General features: G+C 37.0%; 1 protein-coding gene across 1 annotated transcript in view; it reads left to right on the top strand.

Moving 5' to 3' along the window:
- The window catches only part of clstn2b (calsyntenin 2b), a 63,363-nt gene extending 48,838 nt beyond the window's left edge, over positions 1-14,525 (top strand). The window contains exons 11-17 of the mRNA XM_079886746.1: positions 2,566-2,714; positions 8,043-8,245; positions 10,166-10,336; positions 10,419-10,561; positions 10,659-10,776; positions 12,155-12,336; positions 13,804-14,525. Coding sequence (XP_079742872.1) covers positions 2,566-2,714; positions 8,043-8,245; positions 10,166-10,336; positions 10,419-10,561; positions 10,659-10,776; positions 12,155-12,336; positions 13,804-13,974 — 1,137 coding nt within the window. The 3' untranslated portion in view covers positions 13,975-14,525. The remainder of the gene's footprint in view (positions 1-2,565; positions 2,715-8,042; positions 8,246-10,165; positions 10,337-10,418; positions 10,562-10,658; positions 10,777-12,154; positions 12,337-13,803) is intronic.
- Positions 14,526-18,584: the final 4,059 nt, after the last annotated feature.

The following is an 18,584-nucleotide window of genomic DNA, read 5'->3' as shown; positions in this document are numbered from 1 at the left end:
TTTGATTTCAAGGAATGCACATGCTGGAAACATTACAAAGCCTGAATGCGCTGTAAGTCACTTAGCATTAAAATAAAAAAAACAAGTTACCATAGTCTATCATGAAACCATAGAAAAGAGTAGAAAATCACTATTTTGTAGGAAAAGCAGAAAGTGAGGAAGAGACGAAGAAAAACCAGGAGACAAGACTCAAGGAGAGATATTTCTGTGCGCACATTCTCCATTTTCTGCTTTGCTTTCCTCTATTCTGTTCTTTTGTATTCAAGAAGCTCTAGGGAAAATTCGAGGATCAAATGAAAGCAGGTTTTACAGACAGAGAGAGAGAGAGAGATAGACGACAGGTGTTCCTCCGCTCAGGTGATCTGATCAAACTATAAGCTTAAAGCAGGATTGTGCTCCATTCAGAGACACATTGGTAATGCCTTTTAAATTCCAGCTCAGTTCTTGCCGTGCCAAATGGGATGCAGAATTTGAATTTAAAGTGCCCCTGCTAAAGTGCCCCTGTCCTAATTTAGTTTTAGAGGTCTCCTACAATAGATTTACATACATCCGAGGTCTAAAAACCACTTTATCATAATTTCACATCATCTCATCTCTCAAAGAGTCTGAAAACGGTTAGTTTAAAGATTCAGTCTCTCGAAACCCCTCCTTTCCGAGAGCCTACTCTGCTCTGATTGGTCAGATGACCCAGTCTGTTGTGATTAAACGATTCTGCTTCCTCAACACTTGATACACAGTGATACGAACAGTTATCACACCAAATGCGTTTTTCAGGTTCGAAAACGCGAGGTGCACAGCACTGCCCCGATCACACAGAACGAGCAGTGCGCTGCGGTTTTTATGTTGCTAGGCAACCACCGAAACAGCTGTCCTGTCAATCAAGTAAACGCCAAATCAGCCTTTTATCAACTTTATTTACTTTCTGTTAACATTGTGTAGTTATGGCTCGTGAAGTCGTTAAAGGACAAGTTCGGTATTTTACACTTAAAGCCCTGTTTACAGATCGTTTCTGATGAAATAGAACGGTTAAGATAAAAATTTGGACACATGCTGCTGTCCTGAGAATTTTCGGTTTCTTTCGCTTTCCCCCCCACCTCCACAATGGCTGCATAGGTGCACTGGAACAATCCTTCCTAAAACGCATTAAACTTTCGTTTACAAAGATGTGAAACTCACCGAGTGGTCAGGGGTGTCCACTGATATGCTCACACAAAAATCGCTGCAAAAGATGCTTTCCAACAGGTGTTTTACCATTCGTTGTAAAACTGTGGACCTATTTTTCCAAATGTCTCACACCCGTAGATTCTTCCATTGAGAGCTTGAATAATAGACACTCCAGACCAGTTGAGCCCAACCGGCGGAGTAATACCGTACCTCACAGCACATCCAATACAAGTCAATGGAGTTGGACAAAAACTACGATAAAACCTGTTGGAAAGCATCTTTTGCAGCGATTTTTGTGTGAGCATATCAGTGAACACCCCAGGCGGTAAAAGGCGAGGCTCCTGGGGTGCATAAACAGTGCGCAGAACGCTCACTTTCATTGGAAAACAATTGAAGAAAGGCGCATCTCACTGCAAAAAACCCATTTGGTGTGATCGGGGCCTTAAGACGGCATTGATTTTACTGTATCAATTCCAGTGCGAGTGTTATCCTTTGGAAGTGCATCAAAGTGGATTCGCAGCACTGAAAACAGTGTCTTCTCGACATGTCCACAACAAGAACCAAACTCTTCCAGGTAAAAGTAAATGTAAACGTGGTTCGCGAGCAGACAATGAAGACCATAGGCTGGCATTATGCAAATTTGTTACATTGTTACATGTATGTAACAGGAAGTGAAACTGGAATTACTGACGACTCATTTTAGCAATTCAGAATCAAATCTTTCTATTAGGAGAAAAAAACTTTAATGTTGTGCAGTTTGATCTTTAAAACTTTGCAGACCTTTTACATTCACGAACAGCTGCATTACAAACTGCATGAAAGGTAATATTTGAAAAAGCTTAATGGGGCACTTTTAGATTAGAATTAAACATTGAATGAAATTCAACAGCTGTAAGTATAGTTTATCATAATACATTTAATTTTCAATATGAATCACCTAAAGACAAACCTGTCAACATATATAAAAAATTAACTAATATTTGAAATGCCACCTACAAGGTTCCCACATATTTTGAACAATGAATTTCCAGACTTTTCTTGGATACAGATCAAATAATTAAAAAAAAGGACCAATTCATTTGACTGAAATCAGACATTACTGTGTAAGCATGTTTTACACTATACACATGAACCATATTTAGCCATTCAAATGATTTAGAGCAAAACATAACTAGAAATAAATTTCAAAATGCATTCAAAATAAATATATATTATGTAATCGTTATGTTTGTTCATTTGTCCATTCATTCATTCTAATTCAAATTCCAATTCAGTACAGAATGTGAACAATTAAATTCAGATTCACACTAGATTCAGAGCTATTTCTTTGATCCAGATTTTTGCATAAGTCTACTTCAAGCACACACTTTAAATGTCTGTTTGTGTGTCTATTTCTCCCAGTTCCACTTGAATCCCGCTCAGTCTCTGGTGGTGATGGAGGGCGAGGATCTGGAGCAGATGAACGGCGCACTGAGGAAAGTTTCTTACATCAACTCTCGGCAGTTTCCCAGTATGGGAGCGCGTCACCTCCGGATCTCAACGGCAGTGCAGTAAGATCATAAATATTCATGAGATGTCATCTCTGAACTAGAATACTAGAATGTTAGCTCTGAAATATGGCATTATGAATGATCAAACCATTTATTTCAATGTTACACAGTTGTGATTCACATCCGGGAGGCATACAAGAGCTTAATTTTAATTTGCTTCGGCTCAGGGCTGGAAAAGTTATTAAAACTGCATCATACTGTGAAACACAATAAGCAGAAGCTGTATTGTAGGAAAATTAATACAGTATTTGAAACTAGATTTGCACATTTCCTGCTAGATTTCTGCCTGCTTACTGTGTAGTTCAAATCCTTAACCCCGAGTATGAGCGACACCAACCCTTTTTTGTAACCTTTTCACTTTTTCTGTTTTTGTCTAATTCATATTCTATGCTTAGGGAGGTTTAATTTTTATGTACAGACAGGGAAATGGAAAGAGAATGACAGAGAGATTTGTTTTTTGGAGCACACGCGCACCCATCGGCACCCTGTGATTATTCAGAACAGAGCATGAATATGCATGAGCCCCTGGAGGATTATGACCCGCCCCTCTGAGCTCCGAGACAGGCAGTGGGCGGAGTTTTTTTGGCTAGATCTGCTGGGAATTAGCATGAAAACACACGCACATACATAACCCTAAAACACACACACAATAAAGGCAATCATGCAGATCACAGACTTATATTAAGACATGAGACACGACCGTGTGTTGTGTTTGTTAAAGTAATTTACACCATTCATTTACACTTGCTTTCACAAAAAAAAAAAATATATATAACACATACCTTGCCAATGAGACAAACATAGCACAGCAAATTATATTAGTCAGAATTGAAGCAACTTGCAGGGAAAGTAATGATTGAAAGTAGAGACTATAGACCTATGCGGACTGTATTTGTTTTGCATGGTGACCCGAGGCATTTACATTTATATAATTTTTTACAAACACTAGGGGCCAGATTTAATAACAGTCTGCGCCAGCGCAAATCCTTATTTGCATTAAAAAAACGACTGTCAGGATTTACTAAAGACACGCAGTGAAAAATTAGCGCTGAAAAGGTGTGGACAGGGTTATTTTTGCAGCTGAACTTATTGCATAATTATGCATTTGTAGGAGTTTCCCTTTCAGACGCAAAATGTATGGGAAGAGAGTATTTAAATGAATCATGCAAGGTGATTTACTAAGGTTTGCACTGGTCAATTTACTGGTATATATGGCATTATTTAACACCCAAAAAATGTATTGGTAATTTATTTCCCTATCCAAATCATCGGGGATGCACTGATATTATAATTCTGGGCAATAAGCTAATACCGGTAATTGTTTTCATATTGTAACTAAACAGCAAAAATTCCATGCTTTGTCTAAAAAAAATTATAAAACATACATTAAAAAAATCACATATATTATTTTATAAAAATAAAATAAATAATTTATAATTAATTTATTATTATTTACCAACTTATTGACCATTCATTTATAGAATTTTTTTTTAATCAGTGGATTTCCTTTAAATATAATTAAACAGGGAAGAATAAGAATAAGAATAAAAAATATTGTATAAAATTAAACAATATCTTGTGTTCATAATCATTGACAGCAACAACAAAAAAATACAAAAAATAAAATGAAATAAAATCTGATTAATTGCCCAGCACTACATGAAACAACACAACATTATAATTTACAATATTTTAAAAAAATATTTATTTTGAGACAAAAGATGACATTAACTGTAAAAACGCCATTTAATTATTATTGCTAAGAAAGCTTAATTTTAGGTGAACAATAGATGAAGGCAAACAAAGGCAAAGGCAATCTAAATGTAAAAAATAGAAGTAAATCAGCATGCTCAATTAAATATTCAATATCGAACAATAAAAACAGTTCTCACTTGGCTTTTCTCAATGCCATGATGGAATATGCTCATTAGATTACACAGATCTGAGGGAGACATTTGAATGCATGAAATTTCATCACGGAAAATCCATGCAAATGTTCAACACACATCACCCTGAGAAATAATTAACATCAGAATAGGGCTAAAGATGTCATATAGCACGTATCAATATAGCTAGTTTGTTTAGTTATCACCCATCAGTCACATATTCTAAAAGAATAAGTAAAATCACATTATAGTATAAACCTACTGTATCTTTTAGCAAACCGCTGTTTCACAATGAAATGTGGATTAATCTTTTCAAGCCTCAGTGTATCTAAACCTTTAGTCACAGATGGTTTCCTCCATTCATTTCCTGTCTTGATGAATGTGAGCTTGTTTGTGTCAGGATTAAAAACAACATCTTTAATTAGAGAGGGTGGAACGTCCTTCCTGTCGTTCAGCGCTGAAATCACTAGAGTTGTAAATTAATTCTAGTACACACCGTTTGTGTTTTGCTTTTAAGCTTATTAAGTCCAATTACTCCAAGATTCAAGAAAGCTGAAGTGTTATTAATTCACTCCAGGCGTAGTTTTCCCTCTTTGTTTTAAGTTATCAGCCACTGCAGTCTCCGTAATGAGTTGGGAACGGCTCCAAGTCATTTGTTTGCACTCTGCAAATCACTGTCTAATGCGTCTTATTATTTATATTGAAGTGGAGATGTCTTCACCTCTGAATGGGTGTTGCAGGAAATATTTCTTACTTGTCATGAAAAGATATTTTGCAATATACAGCCAAATAATTATGACAGCCCACCTAATATGCTGTTGGTCCTGCCAAAACAACACCGACCCGCAGAGGCATTGACTCTACAAGAGCCCTGAAGGTGTCCTGTGGTCTCTGGCACCAAGACTTCAGCAGCAAATCCTTCAAGTCCTGTAGGTTTCGAGGTGGAGCTGCCAACTAGTTGGTCCAGCACATCTCACAGATGCTCAGTTGGATTGAGATTTGGGGAATTTGGAGGACAGGGCAACACCTTGAACTCTTCATCATGTTCCTCAAACCATTCCTGATCAATGTGTAAAGTGGGGCAGGGTGCATTATCCTGCTGAAAGAGCCCACTTCCACCAGGGAACACCATTGTCATGAAGGGGTGTACCTGGTCTGCAACAATCAGTGCGTTTACATGGACAACAATATTCCGATATTAAGCCAGTTAAGACAATACTCTGATTAAGAAACTACCATGTAAATAGGGATTTCTGATTACCTTAATCTGGCTAAAGCAGGGACGTCACTAGGATTGGAAGACAGGGGGGGCTTAGCCCCCATGGTATTTGTAACTTGCGTTTATAGAAAATCTTACAGTGAATTTGAGTAAAAAACAGCTATGTACTGTATGTTTAGCTGTATTTGTCTCTTCAACCCCGTTACCATCTTCAACCCTGTTACCCTAGTCTCAACCCCGTCACACCTACATTTTTATTAATTATTTTTTTAAGTTTATGAATAAGTAATTTAATGTTTGTTGAACTTAGTCAGAAATGTTCAGAGCAATCATAAGAATACAATTTCTGGTAAGCTACGCTTTTTTATTATTTCAGTTCAATTCAATTATTGTATTTCGATTTAATATTGACTCATTTGGATAAATATTAGGTAGGCTACACAAGGTAGGCGTTAATTTTTCTCAAGAAAAAAACAACTCCCCTAATGCGGTAAACATGCAGAGAGCCCTATCAGCTGGCAGTATTATTTAAGATTAAAAATAACTCAAATTAAATATAATGTGTTTTTTTTTTTATAATAACAACTTTATTTAATGATATAATTAAAAATATAATAAATATGTAATATAGAACACATATTTAGCAAAAACCTAAATATTTTTTGTAGCTGGATATATATCATTTGTTGCGTCTAAATATGAATGAGGATACGGTTATTGATAAATCTAATTGTTATTGTTGTTCTTATTATAATTTAGGGGGGCTTAGGAACATTTTGGGGTAGCTTCAGCCCCCCTAAAATAGGCCTAACGACGTCCCTGGGCTAAAGTCAACAAAATCACATTATTAAAGTGCATTATAGACTTGTACACACCATAATCACACTATTAACGTTGTGTGGGAGTTTTCGACGCATTTTGCAACAGAACACATACACACACATGGCAGCAGTGGTCAACCGTTTTGAAGGCAGAATTTGTATCCGCCCTCCTCTATTTGCACGTATAGCATGACAAAATAAATAACTGCACTTGAAGCTTTCGTAAAATGAAACACATAACGAAAATACTATACTATAACGAAGACAAACTGTTGATACGGAGGGAACATCAAAATGCGTGCCATGGTGACGCAATGACGTGTGCCATTAATCGATCTATGGTCTATAACATGTAAAACGGGAACATGAAAGGAATATTCTTAAAGCAACTCATGTAAACACCTTCATCAGAATATTGTCTTATTCAGATTAAGGTCAATAATTAGATTACTGTCCATGTAAACGTAGTCAATGTTTAGTAGGTGGTACTTGTCAAATTTGCATCCACATGAATGGCTGGACCCAGGTTTTTCCCAGCAAAACACCAGAGCATCACACTCACTCAACCAGCTTGTCGTCGTCCCACAGTGATCCTGATGCCATCACTTCCCCAAGTAAACAGCGCACACGTACACGGTTGTCCAAGTGATGTAAAAGAAAACGGGACTCATTGGACCAAGCAACCTTCTTCCACTGCTCCAAGTTACAGATCTGACGCTCTCGTGCCCATTTTAGGCTCTTTCGGCGGTGGACAGGGGTCTTCATAGGCACTCTGATTGGTCTGCAGCTCCACACGCTGTAAAGTGTGTTGTGACACATTCATCCCATAAACATAATTAAAAATGTGTGTGACTTGTGCCACAGCAGACCTTCTGTTGGCTCAGACCAGACAGGATTATCTTCATTGCCCTCGTGCATCGATGAGCCTTGGGCGTTCAGCACGCTGTCACTGGTTTGTTGTTTGTCCTTCCTCGGACACTGTTGATAAATCCTCACCACTGCTGACCGGGAGCAACTCTCAATCCTTGTTTCAGAGATACTCTGACCCAATCGCCTTGCCATAACAATCTTTATTCCTGCTCATTTCTCCTGCATTAAACATGTTGATCACGAGAACTGATTGTTTGCTCACCATCTAATCTACTCAGATCTTAACATGTGGCTTTGTTAGGAGATTATCAAATATATTTGTATCATCTGTGACTGGTCCAAATGTTCTGGCTCATCAGATATATGAGGGTCAGACTGTAACTTTTGTAATTGAACTCATGCAATATGTTGCAGTTCCTAATAAAGACACTGGCAATGTGGATATTGCATTAATGTACAAATAGTGTGTATAGTGTGTATCTAAAACACCACACAAAACTGAAATGCAAGGATGTGTTTGTGATCTCTGCAGGTGTTTCGGAGAGGACGTGTGTATTTCTGTCCCTGATATTGAGGCAGCTGTCATGGTAATGCAGCCCAGTGAACCACGAATCACAATCACTGGGGCGGAGCACATGACCATCCCCGCCTCCGACCTTGCCCTAGGCCTATCCCTGTTCAGAGATTTGCATATCATCAGCACAGTTACAAAAAGTGACAAACCTACAAAAACAGGTACAGAGAAAATTGTTTCTAGAATCACCTTTCTCCTCTTAACAGTATATAATGAAAATTCTGTCATCATTTACTCACCCTCGTGTTGTTACAAACCTCATATGTGACCATGGACCACAAAACCAGTCACATGGGTCCATTTTTTAAATTAAAATTTATTCATCATCTGAAAGCTGAATAAATGAAGTTTCCATTGATGTTTGGTTTGTTATGATAGGACAATATATATACACAATAGAGATACAACTAATCTGGAATCTGAGGATGCAAAAAAATCGAAACATTGAGAAAATCTCCTTTAAAGTTGTCCATTTATGTTCACGACTGTGCTGCATTCACTCATAAAAATAAATGTTTTATATATTTACGGTAGGAAATTTACAAAATATCTTCATGGAACATGATCTTTACTTAATATTCTAATGATTTTTGGCATAAAAGAAAAATCGATAATTTTGACCCATACAATGTATTGTTGGCTATTGCCACAAATATACCCGTGCGACTTGTGACTGGTTTTGTGATCCAGGGTCACATATTTACATACTGTTCTGCCCACCATATTTCATATACCAGAATGAGATTTGATAGGGCAACATTTTCAGCAAATAGCGTGAGAGAAGACTTAAAATATAGCTCACGAATGTGTGGTGCTTTATCATCATTTTAGGAGCTTGACCGGATATGACAAAGAGCGGCAGCCAAGCATTCTCCTAAATCTTACCTTATGTCTTGCTCAAAAGAAAGAAAGTCAATGACATGAGGGTGAGCAAATGATGACAGATTTTTCCTTTTTGGGTGAACTATTTCTGCAACAAAAAAAACAACCCACAAACAATGCCCCAAATGCAGCGCACAGCACGTTATTCACTGACATACGGCACAGGTGTCATGCTGTTCTGGTGGCAAACAGCAGAACAACAGTAAATGCAAAAAAACATGTTAATAAATCATAAAAGACAGATGCTCACTGCTCCCTCCACACTCAGAACACAAGACATGAGTCTTTCATGAGGATGCTTTTCTAAATCTGAAACACCGCTTCCTTCATTATCCTAAGGGCTTATGTGTTTATAACTAAATTTTCCTTGCTCTTTCCTAATAAAGTTTTGAGCACTATGTAGACATACACTACTGTTCAAAAATGTGGTGTCAGTAAGATTTTTTTAATGAAATAAATAATTTTATTCAGCAAGAATGCATAAACAGACATTTATATTGTGGCAAAAGATTTATGCTTCAAATAAATGTGAATCCTCAAAAATGTATCACAGTTTCCTCAAAAATATGAAGCAGGACAACTGATTTCAATATTGATTTCTTGAGCATCATGTGATACTGAAGACCCGTAATGTGATTCTGAAGCAGTAATGATGCTGAAAATTCAGCATCACAAGAACAAATTATATTTAAATAAAACATTAAAATTCAAAATAGATATTTAAAATTATATTTCACAATATTGCTGTTTTACTGTATTTTTTATCAAATAAATGCAGCCTTGGTGACATAAGAGACTTCTTCCAAAAACGTACCGGTGTACAAGGTTCAAAATACAATGTACATATTAACATATGACTTGCAACATTTACATATCAACTCCTATTCAGCACTGTGCCTGAACTACACTGGTAGATGATGGTTAGCCAATCATAATAGAGGTCATTTGCATACAGAAGCCTAAGTGAGATATTAAATGCTACACAATTTAGGATAGGTTCATTTTAAAAAGAGACTACAATAGTTCAACCAAAAATAAAAATTTTAACAAAAAATGCATCATATATGTATTCCAGACGGCTCATGCACAATATATCTTATTTTTGAAAACTATGGGAATTAAAGCAGAGAAAGATCGATTTCTTTTCATTATTATTAATAAACCTAACTATTATAAACCTAATCTTTGTATGTGTGCAGATCACAGGTCAGTTGTATTGAAGGAAATCACACATAATCTGGACTATTGTGACATCATGGTCTTGGGGGAGGAGTTAAGGGCGGGGCTAGAGAGCCTTGAACTGCAACACAGCGCCTTATTGGGCAAACACCTGGAATACGCCAACTCTAGCACCGGCATGTCCATATATGGTAAAGACACACATTCTACAACATACTATTGTCTTTCTCAATACAAAGTCCTTACATTTTTCTTCCTCTACATCTGTTTTAGGTGTAGACTCTATTTCTCACTACACAGAGGTGATTCGACAGGTGCGTTATCAGAGCCGCCAGGCTGTCGATTCAGTCCGCACCTTCAGACTCACCTGTTCTGAGCTCAATGGACGTTACACCAGTGATCAGTATACATTACAGGTGAGAATCAAACAAAGAATGTTTTTTGCATCCGCACTAACTAAGCCACGGCTCTGAACTATGAGCTAAAGTTGCTCTCTATCACTCTTTCTCCGAGGTCAACATCCTTCACAGTGAGGAAGCTGTGGAACATGTCAATCATGATATGGCCCCGCCCAAATACATGCAAATTATTCATCCTACAGTCATTGAATCTAACAACTACTACAGTTTTGGTGAGTGTCTTTAATTGGGTTCATATTGATATAATAAGCTAAATATTAGAAAGAAAAGAATCGTTAATGGAATCATAAAGGCCCTGTTTACACCTGGTGTTAAAGGGATACTTCACCGATTAGCATTAAGCTTTGTATCAGTAGAAACCCGGTAGTATTTTCGAATGACCGTGCTTCCCTCCCTCATGTCCCCCTGAGACGAGAGATTTCTGTCTTGTGTGTCTGGAAAAAAAACTCAGATGACGCAAAAATCATCATTTAGCGTCATCTGAGGCTCTTTTATCCAGAGGCGAGAGACTACAGCCAGTAGGAGGAGCTCGTTCTGCATGTCTTCAACCCACCCATAGGGGGATCTCACGATAAAACGGCGTCTTCTCAGTTTCGAGTCGACTAGTAGCCTAGTTGTATCATTTCTTCCGACACTGCCCTCTGTAACCGGTAGGCGTGGCTTGGGAGTGGCCTCGTAGGGCAGCGAAGCAAGTGCATTCTGGGAGTTGTTATCTTTCATCCACATGAGCCAAAAATACATTTCCTGGCTTTTCTCAGTCTAAGCCACCGACTTCTAAAATAATTTCACATTTCTACTACATAAATGACCCAATTTAAATACACATTCATCTTTTCAGCGGTGAAATATCACTTTAAGATGGGTTTTGGTCGATCGGATCACAAGTGGACGGCAGTAAATACAGGTGTAAACAGGGTCTAAAACTTTCTACCACTTCCAGAGGTAGTTAAAAAAACATTCGACCGGATTGCTTTCGTAGCGTAAAGGCTCATGTGGTCGATTGTGTTCAAGATTGTCTACTCTCCGCCTACTGACCTAATGCTTAAACATTATGGGACGTGCACTAGCCAGACGGGATTTAAACTTTGTCGACTGAAGACCCAAGTTTGGTCTGAAGATGAAAAACAAACACAATGTTCTCTTACCATTCCTGATTTCTAAGACACACTCACAACGTTCATCGTGATCTTGTGGCTATCAGAGCAGAAACTAAAGTTGCCTCCAGTCGCGTTCATATGTAAATTGCGCGAGCTCATTTCGTCCATTTCATCGAAAGATCTGAAAAAGCCCAAACATTTCCCCGCCCATAGACCCTCCCCTCGAAGACATCAGGACAGAAGTGGTTAAAAGTGGACAAAAGAGACGGATTAAAACACCAGGTGTAAACGGGAATGTGTCTCCCTCATCTACTTGTGACCGACCAAAACGCATCTTAATAATAATAATAATAATAATAAACTCTGCAAAGCATGGCTAATCATACAAAACAGATTTTACGTTCATCCTTCACAACTTGGCGTTAAATTAATGATGACATCTACTCTAAAGTCTATAGTCTCTAAGATTCAAATGCGCTTATTGTCTTTCCAGTTGTGCCTGCCGTTGCTACCGCAGTCGTTGTGGTGTGTATCGCCGCCCTGCTGGTGGTGCTGCTGGGTGTTTACCGCCTCAACCAACCACTAAACAAAGAGAACATACACACACACACACTGCCAGAGAAACAAGCAGACTTTGACAGCTCCTCTCTCTCCATTACTGTCAACCCACTGGAGGTAAGACAAACCTTCTACAACCAACATAAGACATAATAATGTAAAGAAGCTGCCAAAATGTTGACGCCTGTCAAACTGTCACAGCATGCACGAGTCTCCATGAAAAACGAAAACTTGTTTTTAAAGCTGACAGGGGTGTACAGCAAAGTAACACAGCTGAACAACTGCTCTGAACACTGTAGTTTCTAAAGAACTAAAGTATTAAAGTTATGTGCAAGATCATCGAAAGTATCCAAACTGATGACCACAATTTTGCCATGAAGTTGGACATTTTTCTCATTCGGTATCTCTGTTGGTCCTGGATTGTAACAAACCGGTTTGGTTTTAAAAGTAGTAAATGGTTTAGGAATGGATTGTGACGATGATTGTTTGTCCCACAGTGTAATTTCAAGACCAACACAAAATGGCAAAATTATGGTTACCCTCACCATCCATCATAGCAAAACAAAATCTGGGTTACAGTGAGGCAATTTCAAAGGAAGTGAATATGGACAATTTTAAACATTAAAACACTCAGAATTTCAATAGCCATATGACGTTAAAGGTGTGTTGACAAGATTTATAAAAAGATAAAAGTTGCTTACTAACCTTTTATGTGTAATGTTATTTCCAATTTTACAACATTGCCTTGACAACAGAACTCTATAAACCCTAAAATAATAGCTAACAGTAAAAAAAATTGTAATATCATTTAAATGTGTATTTTTTTAATTATAAGCTTCACATAAATCTTCAAAAATTGGCCCCATTTATTTCCATTGTAAGTGCCTCGTCGTAGCCTTGATTTGTGCTTTTTAAAGATGAGGAACAAGTCTAAATTAATTTTTGTGTTCATTTTCACATTCATGTTGTTCCAAACCCATCTGACTTACTTTCTTCCTGAATGTTCACAACTGCAATGAATTTCCTTGGCTCGTCATCAACACAAAATCCTGTAAAAAAAAAAAAAAAAATTAAGAAAACTTAGAAGTGCAAGAACAAATGGTTAGAAAATCAACCAAATCAATATTTTAATTCAAACAAACTAACAACTGAGAAAAATTCATGTTTAAGTGTTCGATAACCACATTTCGAAGCATGTTCATATTACTTTTCTCTTACAATTAAAAAGTGGATGGGGACTGGAGTTGTCATGCTATTTCGGATGCAGTCCGTGTTTTTTTAAGCTTTATGACAACTTTATGTGTGGAACAGGCTGACATTGATTTCTTATTTACTAAAAGTACAGCTCGACCATTCAAGTTCATTGTTTGGAAAAGAGCAGCTTGAACATTTACAGTAGCTATAAATATCTCATTTTGTGTTCCACGGAAGAAAGAAAGTCACATGGTTTCCAAAAAGACATGAGCAAATGAAGACACAATTTAAACTATTCCTTTCAGTTGTTCTTTTCTCATTTTTGTAAAACAATGCAAAATATTTCATTTGAATATGAACGCGAGTAACCAGATAATTGGTAAATCCTAGAGCATTCAGGAGCTTCAGTCAGCAGAAGAAGTAACCGAGGAGGAAGAAGATGAGGAAGACGAATGTGGTGTATCTAGTACCGAATCAGACAGTGATGAAGAGGAAGCTACCACATCTTTCATACATCATCAAACCAGGATTCAATGGGGGAAAGCATCATTACACTGCTGAAAACACAACGCTTTACCTGTAGCATTGCAGTGCCCTGCAATACAAGCGAGTTTACAAGCAAACACACGAAAAGACTCGGCTCTGATCCTTAGTGAAACTGTTTTGGTGTGAGATGACAAACTAATAAAAGTCCTGCATCCCGTCTGATCCCTTTACGCTCCCTGTCTCTGTCGCTGGAGGACAATAACAGAAAGTACGAGACAGTGAAGTCACAGAACAAGACTTTCTCTGCGCTGTTCATCTCATTTGATGTGAAATGACCATCCTTTCATAAACACCCATGAATTTTAGCTCTAATAACTGACGGTGAAAAAGTTTTTTTGTTGTAAGTCTCGTGCATTTTTATAAATCCATGCGTGCGCCCTTTAAATGTTGTCTACTACTACTCTCTGTAACATTGGCTGTGTGTTGTGCGAATGGTTTTGTAAATGACTGTTCACTCATTATAAAGTGCGAATGGATGGGTTATATTGTATTATCTTACCGACTTTTTTTGGTCGCTGCTGCACTTTCTGTACATGGGTCAGGGTCAATAAAATGGTTTTAAGAAATGAGTCGTCTCATTTTTACTCTTTCACATGGCTGTCAAATGTTTGCTGTACTACAATTAAAACACATTAATAAAAAGTATCAACGTCGAACTGGAAACTCAAACGGCTGCGAACGGGCACAAACAAAAGATTTGTCATACAACAGCGCCGTCTAGTGGTGAATCACACGAAGCACGTTGATGTAGACCTTATTTAGAGCAGCGCCATGACAGATATGAAAGCGAGGCTGTGAGGGGTTGACTTGCCGTGTTTTCAATTTCATCCTCTGTAAAGCTGTCCAAAGCTAGATCCAAACGGGGAAAAGACATGACTTCTGCCCTTCACCCATCCTAAAACTAATCCTTAAGGTTTAGGCCGAGACCACCTTAACATTTCTTAGGAAGACTTTTTGGATGCAAAAAGAGACCACAAGAAACTTTTGAGTGTGTGTGTGTGTGTGTGTGTGTGTGTGTGTGTGTTAATTTCATAAATCGCAGCATGTTTCAGACAAATATTCTATTTATATTCCGGAAAATACTACAGAGATGTTGTCAAATAATTTTCCTTATGAGCCTGTGGACAGCTTTTAGGTTGCAGAGAAATGTTTCTTGAGACAGTTTTCACATAAAGACAAAGTTTTAATAAACTCCCTCAAACTGAGGTCATCGTTTCACACTGACAAATGGCGGTTTGTTTTTGTCACATTTGTCTCAAGCATTCAGCACAGTGTATTTAATACTTATAAGTGATTATATAATAATAAGTGAATATAATAATATATAAGTGATTCAATACTTTTGCTGTTCCCAAATTTAGCATAAAAAAAAAAAAACACCTCCACAAATTGTGTGGCATTTCTATGGAAGCTTGTTTCCACCATTAAATAAAAAATAAAAAAGGTAATTGCAACTTTTTCCTCACAATTCATTTTTTTTCTCCGAATTGCATGATTTAAAGTTTTTTTCCCTCAGAAATTGACTTTATAACTCTCAATTGCAAATTTATATCTAACAATTCTGAGAAAAGAAGTCAGAAGCATCAATCTGAGTATTGAGAATCACCCCATTATTTTTTTTATCTCACACAATCTGAATGTATTTGGCATGAAAGTGAATGTTGCTCACTGTGACGACTTCTTACATTTTTTCATTTGCGTGAGAAGGCTTGGCAAATGTCTAAAACTCTTCTCACACTGAGGGCAGTGGTACGGCTTCTCTCCAGTATGAAGTCGCTCGTGTGACTATGACACACTCTTGTCACAGCGTGAGCACTTGAAAGGTCTTTCTCCAGTATGAATCCTCTGGTGGCGTTTCAAATGGACATCAGTAATGAAGCTCTTCTCACACTCCAAACACACAATCTCTCACCGCTATGCACTTTCTGATGCCGTTTATAATGACACATCCGTGAAAATCTCTGTCCACAAGAAGAACACGCATAAGGCCTCTCGTCTGAATGAACTTTCAGGTGTTTATTATCGTACCGATTACCGTTCAATGGCTTTTCTCCAGAGTGAAAGAGCAGATGATCACTAAGACTTGATGTACAAGAAAAACTCTTTTCACACTGAGAGCAAGTGAGCAGATTTTTGGCCTTTTCTGTTTGAGTTTTGCGGTTGCAATGTTCCTCATTCACGTCATTCAGTTTATGTCCTTGCTCATGTCTTTGTTTCACTTCCATCCAGTCTAAAATAAAAGATTATGAGGTTAAAATCAGTTCAAGTGAACCTGTTTTAACAGCAAAATAAAGCAACTCAGACAGCAACATATGTCGGCCCAGATCCGGCCCACATCTGGTATGCGTTGAATCCACATGTACCAGATGTGGCCCGGATCTGGGCCGACACTATGCAGAATAGAGATCAGGTAGATATACGATTTCTGTAATATCAAGTATATGATCTTTGATGTGCCAATTAATACAGTAAGACAGCAGATAAACAAAGTTATGATCATTTAGATGAACTTCTGCGTCATAAATCTGTTAAACTATAAGTTTTAATGTATCTCACCAGTCAATAATGAAGACTCAACAATGTACACCTACACTGTAAAACCTGATGAGTTAGTTCAACTCAAACCGTTTGAGGAAACCGATTGCCTTAAATCATATAAGTTTATTAAGCATAAAAAAATATTTGATTTGTGTCTAAGTAACTCAATAACTTATTGTTAAGATAACTTGGGTAAATAAAGTTAATAGTACTAATTCCATTCAGTTAATATAACTTAAATCTATGAAGTACACTGTAAACCCGAATAAGTTGGCAGAACTCAAAACATTTAAGGCAATCAATTGCCTCAAATTTTTTACGTTCTGAAATTCAAAGTTTAAGTAAGCAGAACTAGCAGATTTTTATTTTGTACTTAAACATTTCAAGTTAAGAACAATTAAAATGTATACATTAATATGAGTACATTAATTTATACAATTAACTTAAAACTTTCATGTAATCTCAATGTGAACACTTTATTATTAGTATAAACTTAGTTAGCTTTAAAAAGCTAATCTGCTAACATACTAATTTGCTAACATATTAGCAATAGTATGTTATACAGAAGCAGTTGCTGTATGAGCGCATCAATATATAGGGATTATTTGCTCTCAAATCAAGCTGCATACACCACTTGTCACCATGATGGTAACTATCCTAAAGCCAACATTAACAGTTCTTCTAAATTAGCATAACAAAACATTAATCACTACTAAATCTCACACTTAACATTAATCTTACACACACACAAAAAAAAACATTATATTATATTACACTTAATTTTAGCATTTACTCTCCCTTTCGAGTGCCATCGGCAAAGCATGCTGGGAAATAGACATCCCAGCCGTTTCAGTTAAACTTAAGTTCGTCTAAATTAAAATAAATAATTTCATAAAACTCAAAACAATGAAACAGTTCAGTTTACTTAAAATATATCAGTTCTGTGAACTTGAAAGAAAAAGAAAGTGCTAAATACTCATAAAAGTTCATTTGACTGAACTAATTCGTTTAATTTAAGGTTGTCCTACTCAAACCAATTAATTATTTTGAGCGTTAGGGTTTACAGTGTACCTGTTTGTTCCTCAGTATCAATCCTCAGTATTCCTTCAATCTCCTCTTTAATAAACTCAATCTTTAACAGTCACACAGATTTCAGCTGCTACACATAGTTTGTCCTTCTCTTGTAGGATGATGTGAATATTCCCAGTATTTAATGGTGAATTGTTGTGGGAGGGGCACCAGATCTGAAAAATTCAAAGAGAAGATACCGAATTTATACTGAATTACTTCAATTACATTTAAATTAGGTGAACTAACATGTGTTTTTAGTTAGAAATATAGAGTATTTTGGTAGTGTTAAATATTAGTAACAATTAAAACCAGGTTTATTTAATTCGTGTTCATACTATGTCAGAACGTACAGGCCCATAATGTTTAACCGAGTCCCTGAAAAGCATCTTTGTGTCCAAAAGTTCCCGTTTTTTTGTCATTTTGGTGATGTCTGAGATCTCCTGTAAATTAGCTTAGATGGATAATAATAATTAATAATAAACCAACACAGATAAGTAACGCGTTTCAATACATTAGTAGTTAGACACATGAACTTTGAAGCTGATTAATGTTAAGTTCGGGACCATCTCTCACATGCAGACTGGAAATATAAGGTCACTTTCAGCTTTTATCAGTGTTTCAGTTGTATATTCTCAGGTAAATCACTTCTCATTGCTGTGTTTATTAACACGTCATTCAAAACCCACAAGACTTTCGTTCATCTTTGGAACACAAATGAAGATCTTTTCTTGATGAAATCTGAGAGCATTCTGTCCCTCCATTGACAGCTTTGCAACTACTTTTCAAGCCCCAGAAAGGTAGTAAAGACATCATAAGTAATCCACGTGTAATCGCATGCGTCGTGGGGCTCTCGTGAATGCGCATTGGAGATAACATTTTTGTAAATGAAGTAATAAATTGTGTTTTTTTGGCTCAAACAAAGCACTCCTGTCACTTCATAAAATTGAGGTTAAACCAATGGAGACACATGGGTTCCTTAATGATGTCTTTACTACCTTTCTGGGGCTTGAAAGTTG

This window comes from Squalius cephalus (genome assembly GCF_949319135.1).
Source record: "Squalius cephalus genome assembly, chromosome: 11".
NCBI lineage: Eukaryota > Metazoa > Chordata > Actinopteri > Cypriniformes > Leuciscidae > Squalius > Squalius cephalus.
The sequence above is the reverse complement of the archived record's forward strand: the minus strand, read 5'-3'. Positions and strand labels throughout refer to the sequence as shown.